The sequence below is a fragment of the Culex pipiens genome, chromosome 1 (genome assembly GCF_016801865.2).
Source record: "Culex pipiens pallens isolate TS chromosome 1, TS_CPP_V2, whole genome shotgun sequence".
In the NCBI taxonomy this organism is placed as follows: domain Eukaryota; kingdom Metazoa; phylum Arthropoda; class Insecta; order Diptera; family Culicidae; genus Culex; species Culex pipiens.
In genome coordinates, this window is record NC_068937.1 from 102,553,744 (window position 1) to 102,579,030 (window position 25,287).

The 25,287-nt window shown below is 35.0% G+C and overlaps 2 protein-coding genes across 2 annotated transcripts in view; one reads left to right on the forward strand and one right to left on the reverse strand.

Moving 5' to 3' along the window:
- The window catches only part of LOC128092355 (titin homolog), a 15,431-nt gene extending 15,391 nt beyond the window's left edge, over positions 1-40 (forward strand). The window contains exon 3 of the mRNA XM_052706010.1: positions 1-40. This exon is cut by the window's left edge and continues 17 nt beyond it. Within this exon, the coding sequence (XP_052561970.1) occupies positions 1-40 (40 nt within the window).
- A 5,167-nt stretch (positions 41-5,207) lies between these two features.
- On the reverse strand, positions 5,208-23,753 carry LOC120430908 (uncharacterized). Its single transcript, XM_039596030.2, has 3 exons — positions 22,734-23,753; positions 12,884-13,374; positions 5,208-5,730 (listed from the first exon to the last, which is right to left on the reverse strand). Exons 1-2 carry the CDS (start codon positions 23,335-23,337, stop codon positions 13,115-13,117), a joined length of 864 nt encoding a protein of 287 aa, XP_039451964.1. The 5' UTR covers positions 23,338-23,753; the 3' UTR covers positions 5,208-5,730; positions 12,884-13,114.
- Between the last annotated feature and the right edge of the window lie 1,534 nt (positions 23,754-25,287).

A 25,287-nucleotide genomic window follows, 5' to 3' on the forward strand; every position in this document is an offset into this window, starting at 1 on the left:
CATCGCTCCACGGGGCTTCATAGTAAATAAGCTGGCCTAATCGTCAATAAGAAGGCTGCTGTCAGCTTTGTTATATAGTAGTGAGCTATAGAACTTAACTCCAACAGTGTAATCGAAGTTTTATACGTTTGTTTCATGTCAGTTTTTATAACTCCATTATATAACTTTGTTAGAACAAACCATTTCAACTGTCATTTCGATTACCGTACCACGGAGTGATATTGAAAATCGGAGTGATTTATAAATTTATTGCAATCTTCGATAAATAAACATTATATATACTCTAAATTCCTCACGTACAAATTACACCACCTAACAATATGCAATGTCAAGTTGAATATGTATGTTAATTATCAGTTTTATAAACAGTTCTCCGCTAACATTCATGTAACAATGCGAGAAAACCTAAGGTTATTAATAGAATGATTGGCCACGCCCATTTTGCAGAAGATGCCGTCACATGACAATGTTAGATGAGCAGTGAAATAAACAGTGCAATATTGTTCTTATTCAACAAACTGTTTTCGAGGATAAGGAGGGAAGCATCTTGGCATATCAGCACTTTGACGTTCAATTGCAGCTCATAAAAAGCGTTTTGATATCAAGTGATAAATACCTCAATTGGGAGTGAACAAGCAAGTTTCCATCAAAAGTAGCTTAACAAACTGTTATTTAACTAATGTTGAGATTTTTTCTCGTATGTTGATCAAAAACAACTGTCATTATTCAACAGTCGCCAAGTTATGAGTGCTACTTGCGAAGCTAGTCATGTTGCTAAGAAATTCAGAAAAAAATAAATATCACAAAAAAAAACAAATTTGATACCTCGACCAACAAAAAATTTACAAAATTCATTGAGGGTATGTCAATAATAATAAAATGACTTTAATTTTTTTCATTTCCAATGATTATTTTATTTCTCCATAGTTTCAGAGAAATTAATTAACAAACTGTTACACCACAAAACTGCCAAAGTTAGATATGAGCAATTCTCTACGCAATCGGCCGATTTCAATCATTTTTATTTTTTGTATTTTTTGATTTGGCTTACGTCAAAAAAGTCTCCATACAATTTTGGCAGCTGTCCATACAAAAATGGTACGTAAACATTCAAACATTTGTACCTTTTGTGTGAATTTTCTGATCAATCAATCAAAAGTAGGTACACGAAAAAAAATTGCCGATTTTTTAGTAACTTTTTTTTCACAAAAACTCAAATTCCCAAAATACGTATTTTTTGATTTTCGAGATTTTTCTGATATGTTTTAGAGGACAAAAACCCGCAACTTTTGAGCGATAAAGAAGTATGGTCAAAAAATCTGCCGCCGAGTTATGATTTTTTGAAAAAATAGTGCTTTTTGGAAAATATCGAAAGTTTATACAAAAATAAATTTGACATAATTTTTTTTATGTAAAATTAAATTTGCAATCGAAAAATACTTCATAATTTTTTTTAATAAGGGGCTTCGCTTTCAAGATATAGCCACCAAAAGTTTGATTTTAGCGAAATATTTGCAGTTAAATAGTGACCATGAGTGACCATTTTCAAAAATTTTTTTTTGAATAGTTCAGAAAATTTGCTATAAAATTTTCTAAGAGACATTGTATTTTTAAAAATAGTGACCGTGAGTGAACATCTTCAAAAATATATTTTTGAAGAGTTCAGAAAATTTGCTGTAAAATTGTCTGAGAGACATTGGAACAGGAAAGTTGAAGTTTTATAAGTCTCACCCAAACAACCAACCATTTTCTAATGTCGATATCTCAGCCACTAATGGTCCGATTTTCAATGAAATCAATGAAAAATAATTTGATTTTTTTTTTTCTAAATTTTATATCATAAAAAAACGTAAATATTTAAATCATTTAAAAAAATATAAAATCAAATAGGAATATTTAAAGCAGATCGGTTAGCTAAAATTTTGTCGATATATGTCGAATACAAATTATAATGCTTTAAAATTATTATCGATTATGAGGTACAGTCATCCCTCATATTCGGAACAGTTTACAGATCGGCCAATGTTCAAAAAATCATAGCAAATCGATAGTTGAACATAATAATTTGCTTTTACCTTCATGTGAAAGCTTTTCTTGTGATCTTTCGATTGATGTATTGACGGACTGTATTTTTTTACGTTTTATCAAATTTTCGAAGTAAACATTGACCCTTGAAATCCACAAATTCGGAACACTTTTTTCTTACGGCTGTAAACAAACTTTGGTTCTCTCCTGGAGTACCTATTTTTTACAAAATAATGACTAAGCTTAGTTATGATTTATGAATGGTCTGATAACATTTTTTTGTGAAAATATCAGTTTAATTCAGGTACAATAACATCCCACAATTATGGAACAGACAATTTGGAGGCGGTGTTTTGCTGCTCCGTATAAAATAGTCTTGAAACGCAAATTTTTGTTCTACTTTTACTAGTGAAAAGATGCATTTGGAATGCTATTGACAAATCATCACAAATGTGTTCCGAATATGTGGGATGACTGTATTGAACTGTTCAACTATTTTGACAACCAAATCAGAATTTCCAGATCAAAATTTGTTTTTTTTTATTCAAATTTCGGGAATTCCCGGGACAAATTATAAAAAATCCCGGAATTTGTGAATTCCCGGTTTTGGAAAAATCCCGGGATTTTTGTCCCGGGAATTCCCGGGATGGACGCATTCATAAACCATGTGGACTTTACCTGCATGTGAACTAATTTCTCATACCAAAATATAACTTTATCGAGTTCGATAAAAAAAATCTTATACACCCAGAACTGGGCATCGGTAAACGAGAGGATAAAGAGCACGATTTGGTAGTAAAATGGTACTGTGTGCGGACTGAGAGGATATGTCCAGAAATTACCGAGAGTACTTTACTCATGGGTTCATCTTCAAAAAAAGTTCATCTATCAAAAAAAAAAAAAGTACCGGTACCGTGACTCGAACCCAAGACCTTCGGCATATTGAATCGTGCCTTTGCCGTATGGGCCACCATGGTTCGGTGACTAAGTGGCGGTCATTTGTCCATATAGGCCACTCAATAGGATGAACTGTTCCAATGAACGAATGAACACGCGAGAGGACTATACTCTCGCAAATTAGCACTTTACTCACGTTTCTTTTCGTGAGGACTATCCCCTCGTTCTTTAACTTTGGGTGTAGTGTACTGAATAATACAAATTAAATAAATAAATAAATTGTTCGCCCTACAGAACTGCCGATTGCGAGATTCCTACTTGAAACTAGGCGTACGAAGGCTTGATTGTTGAAGCAAATGCAAACCTCTTTTTACACCTAAGCTTCCATCCACCCCGGGATTCGAACTGACGACCTTTGGATTGTGAGCCCAACTGCCTAGCAGCGACATCACCGAGACAGGACTCTGGGAGACGACTTCTACACCTGGAGAGATCTAACGACCCAACCTCTAGGTTAGACCTATAATACAAGAATGCAATCAAATGAATCGATTACAAAGCCATTTGAAACTGATGACTTGTATTATTATTTGCTTATAGTCTGATTGCTGCTGATACTCGTGTCGAATATTGTCAGCAAAACCTTTATGAAGATCGATGTTGTGAAAACCCAAATGGTAAATATGCAATATTTAGGCAATGTTCTGGAAAATGAATATGGCAAGGAGAATGCAGTATTAAAACGTAAAATTTGGAAGGCGATGAACACAAGCATTTAAAGCATTTGGAATGCTTTACGTCCTGAAACGGCAAAAGGTGGGGCTGTTATAAAGCAAGTTGAAGCTAGAGCTGTTGTTAAAAATTGTCTGAAGGTTTTAAACACAATGATTATTGATTTGGGAGGATTTGTTCAATCGTTTGTAAAAAGCTTGAAACTTTGCGAAAAAGAAATCAATAAATTGAATGCTAAAACCAATTTCGACAAACTTGCCACACAAGTAAAGGACAAAGTAGCACAATGTGTTAAAGAACTCGACAACGCTGTGACGAACTTGAATGCTACCATTTTCTCCAGCTATACATCGTTACTAAAAAACGGATTATGACAAAACAAAACAAATATTCGCCAATGTTACAAAGTTGGTTGAGCGATGTGTCCAGAGGCAGCTCGATTATCTTCCGAACATCGTGCTGGTGATGGAAGAACTGCTTGAACCGTCTCGAGAAATTGTGCTAGGCCCAGCTCAGAGCTTGAAATCCTGCAGCAAAGCAGGTGATAAATTTTGCAGTCCAGATTTTGGGAGCACGGTAAATTATAATGTTTTTTTTTTTTTAGTTTATTGACCATGTTCCTGCAGGTGCCATTTCTGAAAAAAAATGTGGATTTTGGAAGTGTTGAACAAGATTGTGAAAAACATCTCCTTCTGGGTGGATAATGAGCTCGGAAGTGCTTTTGAACTTGCACTCTACTGCACGTTGTATAAGAGTCCAGAGTGAGAACCTGTAAACAAGTCTGTGCGAAAAATAAATGACTGTGTTAAATAAATATATATAGTGGTTGCCTTTCAGACCCGTATGGTCTTGTAATATTTCATTTTTTTTTTAAAGCCGGAACTCACTTATCTGTTGAACCGTTGGATAGGTTATTTAAGACGATTTTATAATTTAGAAGATCTGGCAAACCTGTCTCATGTTTAACTACTTAAGTGATATTCATATTTTTTGTTTAAGCCGAATGTTTTTGGTTTAGTTGGTTCCGTACCAATAACCATGTTTGATGCCAGATGCAATTTATTTTGTGACCTTTTAAAAGTAAAAAGTAAATCTTTCCCAGTTCCTGAGGGGAACACCCTTGAAGAGTATCGGGGCCGGCATTTACAAAGCGGATTCAGTGGCAGTTTCATTCTCAACTTAATGTTAACATATTAAGGTTAATGTTAACATTCCATAGGTCGCCTCCCTAAGGTGTCGTGATAAGGTCCAGTTTGTGACGATACACTACCTTCCCTTTACTAAGCAATCGATTCCAGAAGGGAAAAGATCACCAGTTGTGTTGGTCCGAGCCGGGATTTGAACCCCGATCTACCGCTTACGAGGCGGAAGCGTTACCACTGGGCTACGTGGCTCGGTCTGACCTTTTAGTGACCCATTAATTTATTAAGTTTGATTGATTTTAATATGAGAAGTTGCCATAACCGCAACTTATCTCAACCCCGCTGACGGCAAATAACATTTGTTTAAATTCAAGGAGTTTCGGATGCAGTAATGTTCTCAAATCAAGTGTATGGTTTTTAAAACAACTTTTATCTACATTTATATGGTCATCAGCTTTTCATTTCCGTTTTTTAAATAACATCATCAATAAATTACTTATGGTTTATACAAACTATATCAACAATTACGTCGTGACCATCGTTCGTGTAAGTGTTTCCTCTCCGATGTGATCTATCCAACACAAACATTCAATAAATCAACTCTCGAGCAAAACAAAAGGATAAAACAACAAAAAAGAGGCTTCACAGAAAACAACAAAAGAAATGAAAGAAAATAAATAAATAAAGTCCAAACTGTAGCACTAAATTCGGTTGAGTATTTTGCCATCATTCATTACGGTGCGATTTTGCTTCTTCTTCTTCTTCTTGCCGCTGACTGACTGCTCGCACAATCAAGGTCGTCTCAATTTCACGCTCGCTGGCTCACATTTCTCCTCCGTCGCGTGAGCTTCGACGCTCCTCTTCTCGCTTCTCTTCTCCTCTTTCAAAGCTCGCTCCCATCGCGCGCTCCTCGTTACGCGTGCCACGATCAGACCTACGAAACAAAACAAAAGAAAAACATAAACGCTCATTAGACAAATGCGAAAGTTTAGCATTTCACTCCGTGGTCAGCCATGCGCGGTCTGGAAGGTTTGAAGTTGTGTTTTTTCATTTTCGGTAAGGTTAGGGTTAGGATCAGAAATGCTCTTTAGAGTCGCAACAAATAACGTTCGATATTGTGCTGAGAAAATAAATCAAAAATTATACTTAATTTCAAATGATATAACAATTTATTTGTAAGCTCAAGGAGGTATAAGACTATGACAAACAAACCAAATAGAATTTTTTGACAGTTTGCCTGCATACATTTTGGTATGTTTGCGAGTTGGCAAAAAAGTGCGAGTTTGTTAGTTTGTTTGTCATAGTCAAATATTTTCTTTAGTCTAACGAAACTGCACAAATTTCTTTTCGCTTTTAAATAATAACTCCTTGACCTGCTGCACAGTTTATACTAACAGGCTTTGAACAGGCTATCAAAAAAACCAGGGCTGTGGAGTCGGAGTCGGAGTCGGAGCCGGAGTCGGTGGAGTCGGGTCTTTTTGGGGACCTGGAGTCGGAGTCGGAGTCGGAGTCGTCAAAACTCGAATAGCTGGAGTCGGAGTCGGAGTCGGAGTCGGCTAAATTTTATGAGCTGGAGTCGGAGTCGGAGCCGGAGTCGTAGATTTCTGAATGACCCGGAGTCGGAGCTGGAGTCGGAGTTATCAAAATATTTTTTATAATTTATGAACTTATTTATTGTTCAATATTTGTTATAATTCAGGTTAATTCTCATTTTTTTTAATTTATTTATTGAATCGCGTGCACTGCGTTGACATTTTTATAATCAATTTATTTTTTGGATCAAGATATTTATCAGATGTCATTATGTTTTCGAAGCATTTCTATTGTGATTGGAAAGCTCTTATTGTGTTATTTCACTAATATCGGAGAATGATAATCTGTTAATCCTCTCTTGTCAATGCTTGCATACACTTTACTATAGTGTCATAACTCATAAAATAGTTAACAATTGTGGCTGTGTAGTCAAAAAATTAAAACAAATTAAAATGGTTCTTTATTGTCTCTTTTTGCTTGTTTTTAGAGTATGTAAAAAAAAGTATTTACACCCCTTGGGCCCTGTGCACATTTTGTGATAAAACATGTAAACAATTTAAAGTTTGACAAAAACCTAGTACTACTTTTTGTACAGAAACTCATGCCGAACATTTTGCTACAAGCTCATGAAAAGATGATTTCTATAAAAAGTTCTAAAACAAATACTATTGCAAAAATCAAAAAAGGTACAAAAAAGGTTTGTGCACCTTTCGAAAAATTAACATAAATAAAGTTATTTGTTGACAAATCACCATAAATCCAGCCTTCCAACTCCAAATAGGCATCTTTGACCGATTAAAAAAATAATTTGGATTGAGTATAAAGTTTACTAACTTCTTAGTATAAAAGTTTATATAACTCTGGAAATTCTATGTAAAACTTATCCAAACTTAATTTTGCAAACTTTTAATTCAACTAATTGACAATATATTACCATAGAATTGCTAAGGTTTTAAGTAGATCCTTTTTGTTATTAGGAAAATAAAGGTTCACTATCAGAACTTAACGAAAAAAAAAATGTAACATTTGTAAAATTGACATTATAACTATACTAATAAATTATCAACTATTATATCAATCTACTACTTGGACCGCAACATGCTCATTTTGTATGTAAATAAAAATAAACCAAAGTGCCGTGCTGAAAACATTTAAAACAAATAAAAAATATCGAAAATAAGTTGCAACTAATTTTGAAATAATCATTGAATTGATTAGATATATCGATTACCTCAATGTTTACAATTTCTCTTAAAGTGTTGATCCTTAAGGATCCACTACACGCGAACATTTTTTGCTTCGATTTTTTTACGGAAATTGTCATAACTCTGAAAGGAAAACAGTTAGAGTCCCACTTTTTGTATTAGGGCCTGTAGAAATGTTATGCAAAGTTAACACAATTTTCACAAGTTTTTTTTTTGCTTTTTGAAGAAACTATTGAAACAATCAGATCAGTTTAGGTCTTGTAAACTTTGCATAACTTTTCTACAGGACTTAATACAAAAAGTGGGACTCTAACTGTTTGCTATTCAGAGTTATGACAATTTCCGTAAAAAACTCGAAGCAAAAACTGTTTGCGTGTAGTGGATCCTTAAATAATATCGTTGAACAAGTCTAATTTTTTTTAAATACCTTAAATCGGGGTGATATAATTGATATAATTTAATTTTTTTTTTCAAATATTAGAATTTTCTCATGATTTATATGTTTAAAGTGTGTACTGGGCTGGATCACACAATTTCCATAAACGTCGTCTGAAATAAATTCAAAAGAGCTTTAAAAAATAGTGATTTTAAAAATTGTCTATTTCAAAACCAGCGTATCTTTGATAGTTACTGTGTTTCTTTAAAATTTCAGCCTAAAATTATCCAAATGGATTTTATATGTCAATTCGATCATGAAGGTTAACTTTCTTTTAATATTTCATTTAAAAAAAACAGTTAAAAATTAGTGTAGCTAGCATATAAACTTTAAAAAAATTAAAGAAGTTAAATAAAAAGTTCCAATTTTTCAAACAACAAAATTTAAATTTAGTTAGAAAATTGTTGTGCAGAAAATGCGTTTAAATCTGAAGATATTTATGATTTTTGTTTCAATAACGCTGAAAACATGTAACATAGAACAACGAACACTTATCTACCAAGCTTAGTATGGTTCCATATCATTCTGTTTGTATAAATAATTCGTATGTATAATTTTGTTAAACACCCCGAACATAAATGTCACCCCGGTATTATTCGCGCTAGTGTGAACTGAAATGTGAGTGATGTAATTAATTGAAATTTTTTAATTATTTTAAATACAGATTAGGTGTCGGAGTCGGAGTCGGAGCCGGAGTCAACAATTTGTGGAAAGCTGGAGTCGGAGTCGGAGTCGGAGTCGGCTAGAGTTGGAAGGCCGGAGTCGGAGTCGGAGCCGGAGTCATCAATTTGTGGTAAGCCGGAGCCGGAGTCGGAGTCGGAGTCGGCTTAACTCAGAAAGCCGGAGTCGGAGTCGGAGTCGGAGTCGCTTAAAATATGACCCGACTCCGCAGCCCTGAAAAAAACAACAAATTACAAATTACAATTCTACATGTTTTTTTTAACATTATTCAATGTGCCATAGATTTCCTATGTACAAAGGACCTTTTGAAAAATTAGGCGAGAACTAATCTGTCGCAGATAAATTAAATGGCATTAGCTATATTATTTCAACACCTAATTTATGACCAGAATCGGGTCTGGAATTAAATTGCACATTTGTCAAATCAAATCAAAAGCCAAAACAGTGTTGAAAAGTTTAAGTTTGCAATACAAGTGCTGAAAAGTTGAACTTTTCAGCATTCAAATAAGTGCTTTAATGCTCTTTGTTGTGATAACGTTGACAAAAATTTTGGAAAAAAATATATGAATTAATTAATTTCTATAGAATAATATTAATTTTTGTAGCATATTGCATTTTGCTTTCTGAAGAATAAATCTTGCTTAGTAAAAATAAACGATTACATTTAAGGTAAGGTTTTGAAAAATAATTGGTGTAACCACTTCCCGTCAAAGTAAAATTTAGATTTTTACTTTTTTTGTTAGCCATGTCAAAATTGAGAATTGGATTGATATCCTTAAATTCTTCAAATAGGATTGTGCAAGCAGAATTTATTCAATTCATTTTAAATAGCTAATTGAAGTTTAATAAGTAACAGTTTAGAGCTCAAAATATCTGAAAACATTGAGTTGTTTCAAGTAAAAAAAAGTTAGATTTTCCAGGAAAAATTTGACAAAAAGTTCCAGAAAAATTATATAAAAACGGAACTTCTGCATTATTTTTTTTTTATTTCATTTCAACTTTATGTGTAAATGTTAATATTAATCACACTCTCTTAAACAGGTCACAGAGGCAAGTTTAAAAGCAATTTAATGGTTGTAAATTATGGGTTCAATTTAATCACTGTCCAAACACTTTGTTAAAAAAAATATTTCTCTGAAAAAAACCTGAGATCATTTATTAATTAATTGTACGCTTTGAGAGACAGCTTATTAAATTAAAAAAAATCTATGATTTCTTGAAGTTGCATACAGTGAAGCCAATTTAAATCTCAATCTTAATTTGACCATTGAAGTTAATATCCTTTCAAATTTGTTGTAAAATATTAATTAGAATCAATTTAAAATTTCCCGGGATATTTGTTACCCCTGGGAAATTGAACGCTCTACTTCGGTCATGTTTCTAAATAATATCTCTTATAAGTATTCAAACAATTTTGACATGCCTCTCAACAACTTCTAAGCTTATTGTTAAGGTTAGTGAATTTCAACTATTTCTTGGACAGCGTGAAATTCGTGAAATTTGTACATTTCCGTGAAATCCCGTTAAATTTAACAATTTTCCTAAATCAATACTTTCAACAGGTATTTCATCCACAAAGCCTTTTTGATGTTATTTATAATAGTTTTCCATTGAATAGTGTGCTTTAAACATTTGCATTTAAAAAAGAAAACATACATTTAAAAAAAATACAACATTTGCTTTTATAACCTACTGTTGTTTCTTCCTTGACTTGATTTAAAGTGTTATGCTAACAAGTTGACGTGCCCAATAAAACAACAAATTACAAATTCTGATTATCTAAATAAAAGAGTAAAAAATAATCAGACCAGGGATGGAATAATCGCGAGAAAATCAATTTCACTTACGAACATTCTTCACCCGCGAAAGAGAGAGGAGGCAAATCACGCAAAAGAAAATCGCTCCCGAAATTCTCCAAGAAAATCAATCTGCTGATGATTTTTTGTGAATTTTCTTGTCAGCACCATTTTTCGACGTGTGACGTTACACTTGCAAGTGTAGTAGTGTAAAAGATGTTCCGCCAAATAATCAAGATGATGATTTTTTTAGATTCTTTTTACCGATCTTTCGTGCGCGAGAGAGGAGAGCCATGCTCCCTTCTGATTTTTTTCTCCTGATGAACATCTAAAGATTTTCTTTTGATGATTATTATTCCATCGCTGAATCAGACAAACACAAAACTTTTAATCGGAATCAAATTATTATAAAGTGTAAAGAGTGCTGGCAGTTATTTTCCACCATACATAATTTCATTTGCTATGCATTTTGTCTTTTTGTAAGTTTTAAAATGTGTTTAATCTCTACATTTAATTCATCAATTTATAAACATAAAGTATTAAAATGTTATTTCTGTATTTTTAACACAAAATTTTCATGTTATTTTAAAAAATTCCACGTTCCGTGAATACTCCGTGAAATTTGGTGTCTTGGAATTATGGACCCCGCGAAAATTACATATTTTTGAGCTTGAAAAATCACTAAGCCTGCATGGTTTAAGCTTGAATTTAAAAAATATGAAAATCAGCAAAAAGTTACTGGACAAATATGAAAAACAGCAACTAGGCAAAGGATAGTGGTTTGAGGTAGAAGAATTGCCGTTATGCAACCAAAAACAAAAATACACTGAAACAAAAAAAAAATCCTTTGTTCTATGAATTTTGCCTTTTGCCTATAGAGTAAATTTTCAAAACAACCTATGAGTCATGGGTTTCCTATGTAGATGGACCTTCAAATCAAACCATCCACATTAACGACCCCCGGGTTCTTTTGTGGTCTCTATTGCAAGTTTCTGCTCGAACCTTGGAGTCCGAAGGCTTGAATGGGGAGAGCACCCAGACCTCTTTCTACTCCAAGGAACCTTCCACCCCAGTGTTTGAGCTGACGACCTTTGGATTGCGAGTCCAACCGCCGCCAGCGATTCCACCAGAGTAGGCTTGGTTTGGTGTGTTGTTTGTACTTATGGCATGGAGACGACTCCTACACCTGGCATGACTTAACGGCCTAACAACAACCAAGGCCGGGACCGACATTTTACTTCCTCATCCGATGGAAGGTTGGAGCAGATGGGAATCGAACCCAGAATCATCCGCTTACAAAGCGGACAGCGTAACCATTCGGCCACGCACTGCCACCTTCTGAAAATTAAATCTAGAGCTAGTAATTGTGTTTTTTTTTATTACTTAATAAGAAAAGGAGGCAAAATTCCTAGAATTAAGGAATTTGGTACTTTTTTCTATTTCAGTGTAACCTTACAATATAAATGCAAATAAAAAAAAATTGGTTAGGTAATCAAAAGGCCATTTTATTATAACTTAAGTGATATTTATGCACCTTCTCAAAGCTGGATCTCACCTATCTGTACAATAACTATATCCAGATCAATTAATGATAATGAAAATATCTTTCAAACCAGTCTAAAAGTCAAATTGACTTTCTCAAGTTATTGACACTCTGGTGTTATTTTTAAACTATATCTTAGTTGCACTTCGTCGGTTCCATACAAAAACCACTTAACAAAGAGATAATAATTCAAATAAAAATTACTTTGTTAACAATCACATCCAATCAATCCTAACTTAATTTAACTTTTGAAAAAGTTTTGTTTTAGAAAATTATTGAAATTTTGCATTGCAAAATTAACAATCAATTCGAAGACAGAACAAGCCCCTGTATGCCAGCAAAAAAAGAAAAAAAAATTAAACATTCCATCGACACATTCTCCAGTGACAAAAACGTGATGTGTCGAGCAATAAAAAAAAATATATATATATATTGGTCCAATTATCAATCGCAGCTTAATTAACAATGGGAGTTGTTTATCATAACTAAAACATGAGTTATGAATTTGTATGAAACCGAAAAGGGTTGGAATTTTGCTATTCTCTGGCGTTGCTACGGAGTAATCGATGTAGCAAATGAAAATTCGACTTAAAATTAGATTTCCATAGTCACTTCTTTGGAAAATTAATTTTTAATCCATAATTATATTATTTTTTTATGTTTTTAATATCATACGACACAAATTCGAAAAAAAGTGAAAAATTTCGTGACGATGACACGCCGGAATGTATCCTCAGTAGATCTCATGTGAAATTTAAAAAAAATCCAGTTTTGTTAACCTCTGAACCACAAGTGAACAGTGAGGAACATACAAAATGGAATATTTATTCATGTTAGTCTAAAATACACAATTACGACGAACTGTTAGAAGGGATATATGCTCGTTGACTTACTTTTTTCTTTCGTCCATATTTGTGAAACACCGCAAAATGATGTTTGATAACTCGTACACCGAAGCTCTTTTCTCATTGCTGTCTCGCAAACACTCTCTCACTCGATCCTCACTCATCTCAATTTCCCTCGACGTGGGAAGCGCCTCATTTTTGGGGTCATACTCCATGGCCAGGGTTGTTGGCTGTGGTTGTTCGAAGGTGGCGTTCTGGGGGTGGGGGTGGGGGTGGCTCTTAGTGAGACTTTTGCAGACTCACGACGGACGCAAACAGCGCGAAGAAGAACCCGGCCAAACCGGCGGCCTTGACCAGCAGCGCGAGCCCACCGACCAGGGCCGGGAACATCATCATGAACTTGAGCTTGTACGCGAGCAGCAGCGGCAGCAGGAACTTCTTGTACTTGTGCTTCAGGTGGAACTTCTTCTTCTTCTTGAAACGGGCCTCCGGGTTTGTGTCGTCGTCGTTGTCGTCATCCTCGAGGGAGGCTGAAATGTCTGTGGAATGGAGATGAGAGATGGATCAATTTAAATTGGCAGACCAGTTGAAAGTGAGACCGAGCGGTTATGTCAACTTGGGGAGGGATTGTTTGTGTTCACGGTTTATGAAACAAGCGGTACTTTGCGCAGTGCAGTGATTCTGCTTGTTAGCGATCCATTTGTGTTTTGGAGTAAATTGAGGTGATTTTAAGTTTGAAGATGGTTCACGGAGATTATGCGTACGAAATCACACATTACATACTCGACGTCATTTGGTGTAATGGAGACTCGTAATTACAGCGAGGCTTTTGTTTCAGTGACGGTGAAAGTTGTAAGCAAATAATACAACAAAAAACATTTTTATTGATCAAATGGTTTCAAGGTTTGAAAAACTTTTGATTTTAGAAGTGATTTGTTTGTTTTTTTGTGACATAACATTTTGTCTTTTTTTCATTTTAATTTAAACTTAGTTCATTACCTATATAATAAAAAAAATATTTGGTATCATCAGTTTTTCCAATGAAGCCTCTTTACAACATTGAGGCCTGGTCATACTTTATGGGGATCAACCACCAACCTAGTTGTGGATTAAGGAATCATGAAAACAAATCTAATTTTCATTATTCATTGTAAAGCATTTTCGAATATGACCTAATTCGTAAATAGAACGAGAAAGGATCGAAAAACGGTTTGTTTACCAATCGTCTGTTGTGTGCTATCTTGTGACAACGACCATTTAGTACTTTTCGGGAAAATCAATTTATAAAGTTTGATGGTAAATAATTTCAAAACTTTGAATGATGGAGTCAAACTTTTTGAAACAAACGGTTCGAATTCTATCGCTAAACAAACGCTCCAAGTTTCATATAATTTGGTTACACCAGTTAAAAGATGCAGTAAATTATGTAAACAAAAATATGAAAAGCACGTGTCACAAGTGTGTTTGGAAAGTAAAATTGTACTACGTGTCACAAGTGTGCACAGAATTGCCATATAAACTAAAATAGGCTTACATCAATAGTTTAACCGACTTTATCAGTATATTTTCAAAAACAACAGATTGCATTGCCTTTAAAAAGTGTGTATCAACATAAATTTGTGAAAAACAAGAAAACATTTGAGTAATTCTCGCTGAAAGTGGACCACTATTTACACAAGGTGCTCAAAAATCAAAAGCAATGTACTTTTCCAATAGCCCCCACCAAGTTATGAATGAAACCATGTTTGGTTGGTTAAATTTGTCCTCACCTCGGCGCCACGAAGCTAAAACATTTTTTTAAATTGGTATTTTTGTGACTTAGACGCGTCCACAAAATTGCTCATAACTTTGCAAAAATTCAACGAACCCTTGATGTTTAGGGGTGTTTTGGAAAGGAAATGAGCAGAGCTTTCGAATGCACTTGTCAGAAAAATACCGTTCCATACAGTTTTAAGCCACAAAACACCAATGTATTTTTAAAAGTCATTTTTGAAGGCCGGCGCCCCGCTTTATCAAAAAACTGACAAATCCATTCGAAAGCTGAGACGATTTCACATAAAGGACCAATAAATCTAAGGTGTATGTTCCTCCTATCTTTTTTAATCTAATTTTGATTCTGCGAGCGCAGCGCTCCGTTCGCATTTCGGGCACCCAAAATGTTGCAATTTGCTTGCCCCATTTTAAGGTTTTGTCAAAAAATATAGGTGCTCACTTTTTAAATGATAGTTTATTGTCCAAGGATCAAAATGCACTTTCGATAATTGACCAATATTTATGTTTTTGGGTTCTTCTAGGCAATTTGATGTCGAAAATTTGTTTTTTTTTTACTTTGGACTTTTTTCAGTAGAAATAATGAATGCAGCATGTAGGAAATTTCACCACGGAAATTTTTCTCTAAAAGAAAACGTAATTTCGATACTCCAGTGCCAAGATATTTTAGTTTAAGTGAGAAAAAAAAGTGCCAATTTTACAAATTTCTCAGAATTAACAAGCACGGTCTATATTTATATGCGGCATATGTTTTGGAGGCCAGAGTATGGTTTCTTATAGTTATTTTGGTCGCTCAATTCGGATCTGGAATCAAATTTCAGATTAACAGTTAAATTTGGAGCCACGCCCAAAAGTTATTTGCGGTAATATGCTGTAATTTTAATCGCTAGTGAATTCGGTCATATTTCATCTTTCGCTCACCTTTAATTGATATTTTACTCACGGATTTTTTTATGGAGATTGTTTTTTTTTCAACTTCTGATTGTTTTGAGAGGCCTCGTGGCGCGGTGGTTAGCGGCTTCGGCTGCCGATCCCTAAGAGGCTATGGGGAATACATGCAAATAATATTTGAGCGTGGCTAAAATATCACTGTTCACTGCTTATCTAAATTTTGATTCCAGATCCGAATTCAGCGACCAAAATAACTATAAGAAACCATACTCTGGCCTCCAAAACATATGCCGCATATAAATAATAGACCGTGCTTGTTAATTCTGAGAAATTTGTAAAATTGGCACTTTTTTTCTCACTTAAACTAAAATATCTTGGCACTGGAGTATCAAAATTACGTTTTCTTTTAGAGAAAAATTTCCGTGGTGAAATTTCCTACATGCTACATTCATTATTTCTACTGAAAAATAGTCCACCCAATTGTAAGTGAGCATTTTACAAAAAAAAAGTAAAAAAAAACAACTTTTCGACATTAAATTGCCTAGAAGAACCCAAAAACATAAATTTTGGTCAATTATCGAAAGTGCATTTTGATCCTTGGACAATAAACTATCATTTAAAAAGTGAGCACCTATATTTTTTGACAAAACCTTAAAATGGGGCAAGCAAATTGCAACATTTTGGGTGCCCGAAATGCGACCGGAGCGCTGCGCTTACAGAATCAAAATTAGATTAAAAAAGATAGGAGGAACATACACCTTAGATTTATTGGTCCTTTATGTGAAATCGTCTCAGCTTTCGAATGGATTTGTCAGTTTTTTGATAAAGCGGGGCGCCGGCCTTCAAAAATGACTTTTAAAAATACATTGGTGTTTTGTGGCTAAAAAATGTATGGAACGGTATTTTTCTGACAAGTGCATTCGAAAGCTCTGCTCATTTCCTTTCCAAAACACCCCTAAACATCAAGGGTTCGTTGAATTTTTGCAAAGTTATGAGCAATTTTGTGGACGCGTCTAAGTCACAAAAATACCAATTTAAAAAAATGTTTTAGCTTCGTGGCGCCGAAGTGAGGACAAATTTAACCAACCAAACATGGTTTCATTCATAACTTGGTGGGGGCTATTGGAAAAGTACATTGCTTTTGATTTTTGAGCACCTTGTGTAAATAGTGGTCCACTTTCAGCGAGAATTACTCATTTCCACATTTTCCAACAACATGTATGACGTGTCACAAGTGTGCACAATCATTTTGGTGATAAATTGGTATATGTCACAAGTGTGTATTGCGATAGCCGGGTAACGGAAGCGAGTTTCCAAAATCGGGTTAAAGCATCTTGTAGTGTTTGTAAAGCTTAGCAAAACGTCATCATTAACTCATTTTCGACCAAAATGGTCGTTGTCACAAGATAGCACACAGCAGACAAAATGACAAAGAAGAGCCACGTGGCATGGCGGTTAGCGATTTTGGCTGACGATCCTTGCTATGGGGTGCGGGTTTGATTTCCACCTTATTCTTCTAGAGCTTGTCGTTCAAAGACGGTGTGATAATTTGGTGAAAAATATGAGATTAAGAAAATTATCTATATTTTGACCATTTTAAAGGTTAAGCATAATTTTAAAATTTAAAACTATTTTTGATTGAAACGATATGAAAAATTTCGCATAACTTTGAATGTTTAACGTTGAATATCGGATCAAAAGTTTCCAAGATATTGTCAGATGAAAATAACAGGCTAATTAGGTAAAACAAATATACATTCATTTGCATCGATTCGAATTCTTCCTGAAGCTGAGCAATTCTCTACGAAATCGGTCTTTTTTCTTCAATATTAATTTTTGTATTTTTTAATCCGGCTGAAACTTTTTTGGTGCTTTCGGTATGCCCAAAGAAGCCATTTTGCATCATTAGTTTGTCCACATAATTTTCCATACAAACTTGGCAGCTGTCCATACAAAAATGATGTATGAAAATTCAAAAATCTGTATCTTTTGAAGGAATTTTTTGATCGATTTGGTGTCTTCGGCAAAGTTGTAGGTATGACTACGGACTACACTGGAAAGAAATGATACACGGTAAAAAAAAATTTGGTAATTTTTTATTTAACTTTTTATCACTAAAACTTGATTTGCAAAAAAACTCTATTTTTTCTCTGAATTATTTTTTTCGAAAAGATCGGAAAATTTCACAAATATTTCATATTTTAACATTGAAAATTGGACCATTAGTTGCTGAGATATCGACATTAAAAAATTGTGAGTTGTTTGGGTGAGACTTAGAAAACATCAATTTTCATGTTTTTAAACCTTTGCATTGCAATATCTCAGCAACTAAGTTTCGTATCAACAAAGTTCAAAAAAGCAAAATATAGAGGATTTGCCCAGCTTTTCAGAAATATTTTTTTCAAAAGTGGGCAAACATGCACTAATTTAAAAAAATGAATTACTGCGACTATTTTCAAAAAAGTCACCTAAATATGGATTTTACTTGAAAATGGTGCATTTTATCAAAATTTCACTTTAGTACTTTTTGATTGCAAATTTGATTTTACATCGAAAAATGAAGTTGAAAAATTTTTGCGGCCAATATTTTGATTTTTTGAAAAATACAGTATTGATTCAAAAACTCATAACTCGCTCAAAGATTTTTTGCACAACCTGGAATTTCTGAAAAGTTGGCATTTAATGTCCTCTAAAACATATCAAAAAATTAAAAAAATTAAAAATAGTGTTTTTTTACAAATCAAGTTTTAGTGATAAAAAGTTAAATTAAAAATCACCAAAATTTTTTTTACCGTGTATCATTTTTTTCCATTGTAGTCCGTATCCATACCTACAACTTTGCCGAAGACACCAAATCGATTATAAAATTCCTTCAAAAGATACAGAATTTTGAATTTTCATACATCATTTTTGTATGGACAGTTGCCAAGTTTGTATGGAAAATTATATGGACAAACTTATGATGCAAAATGGCTTCTTTGGGCATACCGAAGGCACCAAAAAAGTTTCAGTCGGATTAAAAAATACAAAAAAAAATCGAATGACCGAAATCTGAGAGAACTGCTCAGCTGTATCTCAAGAACTCATTGTCGATTTTCAATGTTCCAGAGGAAAAATCATAGGTTTTTTTCAGCTTTAAAATTATTATTTTTTTCAAAGGCAAAAAAACCTGAATAATTCTAAACAAAGATTTTTGACATTTTTTTTGTCAAGATTTTCGATATTTTTACACTATTTAAAAAAATATATCTCCCAAACCAGATTTTTTACCACTATGACTCAAAAAATGGTTTTCAGTGCCTTAAAAAAATAAAAAATTAAATCTGAAATTGAAAATTATAGGGCAATGACAACGGAAATGCATGAACAAAGTTTTATCCAAAACAAAAAATGACAATTGCGAAGTCGTAGGGTACTACTCAGGTGTTAAATATTTGAAACCTTTGTTTCCCTTATTAGAATGGTATATAAATTTTCCCCTATCGTAATATCTCTATGAGCTTCAAGTCATACAAGGTTGTGACAAATCTCAGAAAACACTGTTTTTGATTTCTAAAGAAAAACTAGGGAAACAGCATCTAATTCCATCGTGACTGTGATGTTGGCATATCAGCTCATTGACGTTCATCATGACGTTCAATTACAGCTTGCAAAAAAAATCGTTTTCATCTGTAATCGAGTGATAAATAGCTTGATACGAAGTGAGCAACCAAGTTTACATCTAAAAGTTTACAAAATAAGTGATTTAAGGGGTTACATACATGTAAATCGGCAAAAATGTCAGAGGTCGGTTTGAGCACACAATTAAACTTTTTTCAAAATCTGTTTTCAGGGCATTAAAATATACATTTTCATCTATAAACAAAACAAATTTGAAGACATTTGGTTGTATCATTGCCGAGATATAGCTATTTGAAGTTAGCAGTTTCAGAAAACGGGTGCCACGATATCTCAACATTGCTTCGACCAAATCGGCTCAAAATTTTGGTGAAGACTCGTTAAACCGGTCCCGTGTGCATGACGAAGGCCGATTTTCAAAAAGTTTATTTAAAAAAAAAGATAAAAATATTTTTCTGTTTTTCATATAAAAAATCGCCAGTTTTTGATTTTTTTATTTTTCTAAAATTTAAAATTTTAAAATCGGGCTTTGTCATGCACACGAGACATGTCTTGGGAGTCTTCACCCAAAATTTCAGCCAATTTTGTTTATCTTATCCCGAGATATCGTGGCACCCGTAAATCAACTTGGTGTTCAGAGAAAAACGCTCAGAAAGTTAGACAGTTGGCTTTGCGCATGGCAAATTCTGAGCTTAAATCGTCTCTAACTCAGTTAAATCATTGAATATCTTCATGAAACTTTCAGGAGTGATTGAAAATCATCATTTAAGTGGATTTAAAAAAAATTCTGTAATATGAAATTTTGTGATTTTCTACATGTATGTAACCCCTTAAATAGTGAAAATCAGCATATTGGATGAGAATTTCCCCTAATCTAGCTGTCGAACTTCTCGATATGAATATTCCTCCATCTGAAAAATAACAAAAAATAACAAGCTCCAGGGTTAAAAATTCTGCAAGAATCCGGGGAAAATATTACTTTGCGCATAGTGGGGACTGAATCAACCATTCCCAATTTTTTGGGCTAGATAAGGACCTCAAAAAGATCTGATATCTTATTGTGTTGTTATTCAATTTAAAATTCTTCTTTGTGTATGATTTCCCATTGTCACTACAAGTTCAACATGTTTGGCTCAAAATTGCGACCAAACTAATTGTTTTAAATGTTTAACCTGAACAAAACAATGTATATGTAATGCAGAATTTTCAGGACTAGCATACTTAACCTCACAGTAACTGTTTGTTTTGTATATCTATTTGTATACCCTTTTCCTTTAGTGGACTCTCTGAAAGTTTTTTTTTTATTAATCAATAAAATTACAATTTCCTTGGGAAATTTGTCCCCAAATCTTTTATTTGGCATCAAAAAATCAAAATCAAATTATTCGCTCTACAGCATTGCCTTGGCGTTCACGATTGCGAGATTCCTACTCGAAACTTAGTGTCCGAAGTAGTGCGTCCATCCCGGGAATTCCCGGGACAAAAATCCCGGGATTTTTCCAAAACCGGGAATTTCCGAATCCCGGGATTTTTAAATTTTGTCCCGGGAATTCCCGAAATTGAAAACTAATCAAACTTTGTTTTGGAAATTCAGACTTGGTTGTGGAAATAGATGAATAGTTAAATACTTAGTACTCGATAAGAATTTTAAAGCATTCAAATTTGTATTCGGCATGTATCAGCATTAATTTGGCTTGTTAGGGAAAATTGCTAAAAATTTAGTTTACAGAACCGCGAAATGCCTTGCGCTTTCAATATTTTCTTTTAAATTTTATTTATTTAAAAATGAATTGGTATTATATTTTCGTATATTCCTGACTTGAAAAATCATATTTAATTATTTCATCAAAAACAAGCATCTGTAGCAAATTATGACAAAATTAAGGAATTTAGACTGCTGGTTTAGCCATTTTTTACATAATGTTCTGATTGTTTTGATTCATTTTAGTTACAACAGGAATATTACAAAACAATTAGTAAACCAATTTCCAAATTTATTGCTCTAAATCTCCTGTATCTATTCAGACTGTAGACCCGATTATATCCAGTTGGCGGTAGTGACTTTGGGATAATTTTTAAAATATGTTTTAATATAAAACTTAAAATTCTAAACTTATCTAAAGTGTTGTTGTTTTAGACAGTTTCAACGAAATTGTTTAAGCTTTTGATATTACGGTGTTTAAGCCGGGAATTCCCGGGATTCCAAAAATATTTTTCCCGTTTCCCGGGAATTTTAAAACCCGGGAAAATTGGACGCCCTAGTCCGAAGGCTTGATTGTTGAGGCAATTGCAAACCTCTTTTTACACCTTAGCTTCCATCCACCCCGGGATTTGAACTGACGACCTTTGGATTGTTAGTCCAACTGCCTACCAGCGAATCCACCGAGGCAGGACCCAGGGAGACGACTCCTACACCTGGACTGAGCTACCAACCTAACCCTCTAGGTTAGACCGGGGCCAACATTTACTTCCCGTCCGACGGAAGGCGTGATCAGACAAATCTCGTCTCGAAAAATGCCACCGGGACCGTCTGGGATCGAGACAATCACGCTTACCCCTTACACCACGGTCCCGGCCATGTTCAGCATAAAAATAATGTTGACTGACATTTATTTGTACTTTTGCAAAAATTAGCGTTTTGAGTTCGACATCCGAAATCAGCCATGACCACTAGCATTTTCACAGCAAATCAGCATGTCTCTTTAATGATTGAATTAACTTTCTCATAACTTTTTGGCTGATAGTTTAACTTCAGTAAGTCGTAATAAGGTTGGTTTATGGAACTTTACTAGAATAAAGCTAGAAACTAAGGGGGTCCAATAAAGGGCAACAAAACTCTGACTTTTCTGCTGTCAATTAAACATACAAAATTGTAGAAAACTGTGTATTTGACATGGATTCCTTCAGCATAGTCGAAGGTGACTTACTGCAGATTGAAAAGTTTGTTAAATAATTTCTCAACAAAAATTATCTACTTTTGTAATCATGCTCTATTTTTGTCTAAATACGAAAATGTTTTCATATATTTTTCATATAAAACTTGTTAAATTTTGAAGACAAACGTGTAGGTTGCATAGTTTCACTGTAACTTATAGAAAATCAATAATCTTGAGAGAGCTAAGTGCAATACAACAAGGCAATCAAGTATCCCCACTCTCCCATGTAGTCCTTAAAAAATGTTATTCGATAAACTAAAGCAAACAAACTGAATTGAAATAAATAAGTTTTTTTTTACATTAGCAAAACAAGGTTAATGGTCCCGAGAGGATTTGTACACAAAAAGTATATCCCGCTTGAGATTGAAGTACTTATTTTTAAATCTCATTTGATATTATATAATATTTCATTTTTTTTTTGGTACTAGCAACGTACTTGTATCAAAGAAACACTAAAGCTTTCCTGGCTTCAGATGGATATTGTTCGAAATTTCTTTCATATAAGGAAGTTGGCTACAATTCATTACAGATTGTACAAATGTGACAAGATAACACAATCATGACGCTGATAGAAATGCAATTCTTTTGCGGTAAAACTAACTCCCGCACAAACTGTCTTGTTTTGATATGTTCATAGTGGAACAAGAACAATAGCTCATGATTTTACATCAAATATAACTCACCACTATCGATAACATATTTCCAAAAGTACTCCTCGATATCCGTTCCCCGGGCCGCCCGCGCCAGCGCCCCCGAGATGCTATCGTCGTCCTCTTCCGCCGCGCTCACCACCGTTCCCGACCGTCGCACCTGCAAGGCCGTCTGCTCTTCCCCATCGTCGCTGTAATCATCCCCAACGACATCGTACCGATCGTACTGATCCTGCTCCTCCAGCTGCCGGTTGACCTCCAGTTCCTCATCGCGTAGCTCCCGGCCCTGCTCGTCCACCAGCGGAGTCATCGACCTGTTGTTGATCCGACTACGGCCCTGACTCGCGGCGGGCGGCACAATTTGCGACAGTTTCCACCTTTTGCTGCGGATAATTTCACTCACGGAGTACGGCGGTTCCGCAAGATCCATTTGTCGCGAGTCGCGCTGCGGTTGATAAGGTTCACTGGCACTGGAACTGTCACTGTACGGCAGGTTGCCATGCTGTGGGGGTTCTACGAGGGTTAGGGCGGAACCCGGGATGGCATGACCCCGGACGGTCACGACTAGCAACAGGAACGCGGAGAATGACAGCAGCATGGCCGTAGCTGAACACCTACTTCTGGACAGGTACATCATTGCGCATCTGTTTGGCACGACAACACTTGGAACACTGAGGTCTCTTCTCTTCCCGGTTTGGGGGTTGACTCCCCGAAAGCTATGGTCGCACACAAACACCAACGCACTGAACTTTGTCTTTGTTGCGTTTTCAAGTTTATTCAAATTCTGGGCCACCACTTCACTCCGATATCAACGGCTATGGCCTGGATCTAATCCGTACAAGTACTAGACACCGCTGTTGTACTCAAGTACCATCCCACAACATCCACTACGACGGCGTACGGGTCACACTTTACGGGAATCCGTTCTCACCGCACATCAACGGGGTGTAAGAGTTCAAGACGCGAGTTGGCCGAGTCGCGCGGAAGCCGGAACGTGAATGGGCCTGACTGCCAAAGTCAAACAAGAGTACGATCTGCGCGGTTCGCTGCCTCGGCCTCTTGTGTATATTCAAATGGGGCTGCTGGGGGCTTTTTTTCGCGGGCGCGCCGGGGACTTTAATGATTGTGGTGTGGAGTTGGTGGTTGTGTTCCACCCGAAAAAAAAAAAACAGCGGCCTCTCAACGGAGCTCTCGTTTTGACTATGCTGGCTGCTCCAGAGATCGGGGCGCCAGGCCAACGGGGGGGTTCAGGCCGTTCCGATGATTCCGGCTGGCAGAGAGTGGTGGTGGTAGTTGTGTGATGGCAGGCATCATTTCCGATGAAAACGAAAAAAACGAATAAAATTACGACTGCGGCAACAATCATCATCATCAACAGCAGCATCAACGGGTAGATAATCAACGATAAACTTTACTGTGCCGGTGTTGATCATCATCAACGATCATGACTACGAGTGATGACAATGGCGTTACTGATGATGGTGATGTTTTGGCGGTTGTTTTTCTCTCCATCTCGTAAATTTGCGTTTTTCCTTCTGGGAAATGGAATGCGCGCGGAATGAGAGTGCCGAAAATGAATGAGTTGTGAGGTTGGTTGGCATCTTTGCAACTTTGTATCTATTCGTTTAAGATGATTAGTTTTCACTCGTTGACATTCTGCTGACATTGAAATGCATCATTTGACAGGCCCAACTTTTCATGGATAAATACTTTGGGACCATCCACAATCCACGTAGACACTTTTTTTGGAAGGTCCCTTTGAAAAAAAATGAATAATTGCAGCTGAAAGCGTTTTGAAAAGAGATATTATTTTATCAATTACAATTTAAACAGGCCTTGTGATCATTTCAGAGGTACTAGTGTTTTAATTGGTGTGGAGGTCACTTAAATTTAAATTTTCATTTCTGTTTTATGAATTAATTGAATAAAGGAAACCCTTTTTTAATGGAATTTTATGTCTTTAATCCATGTGTTAAGTAACCCCGAGCAGGGGTAAATAACACGGGAATACCAAATTTTGGTATTACTTGGGCAAATAACAGAGACCAAAATGTGCCCTTGGTTGCCCAGTAATAGATGGTAAAATACCATGAAATCATACCAAAGTCTTGTATGTGGAAGGGCACAACAATACCAAACCATGTTATTCCAAAAGTTAAATCCCGACTTAGAGAAATTTCAACGATTTAAAAAAAAATCTTAGTGGGTACATAAAAAAAATGAAAATCAGCTTTAACATTTTTGGGTTTCAAGTCATTTTAGCGCAAAATTATTTATCTCGTCAAAATTTATAAAAAAATTCCCATAGTTTCAGAGGAATTTGATGAAACACTTCAATACCAAAATAATACCAAAATGTGGCATCCTGACTTAGAAAATTTTCCACAATTTCAAGTCATTTCTTTAGGGGGTATATCAAAAATGTTTAAAATCAAGTTTGAAATTTCCGGTTTTCAATGAAAGCATTCGCTTTGGGACATCAATTTAATCAAAATTAATTATTTTGTCAAAATTGGTCAAAATTTTCCCATAGTTTCAGAGGAATTTGATAAAATACTGTGATATCAAAAGAGTACCAAAATGTGGT

Bases quoted from the DNA above. Each gene is read 5' to 3' on its own strand.
- LOC120430908 (XM_039596030.2), bottom strand. From the start codon at position 23,337: ATGATGTACCTGTCCAGAAGTAGGTGTTCAGCTACGGCCATGCTGCTG. The intron at 13,375-22,733 runs GTGAGTTATATT...TCCATTCCACAG, and splicing joins GAAATATGTTATCGATAGTG to ACATTTCAGCCTCCCTCGAG.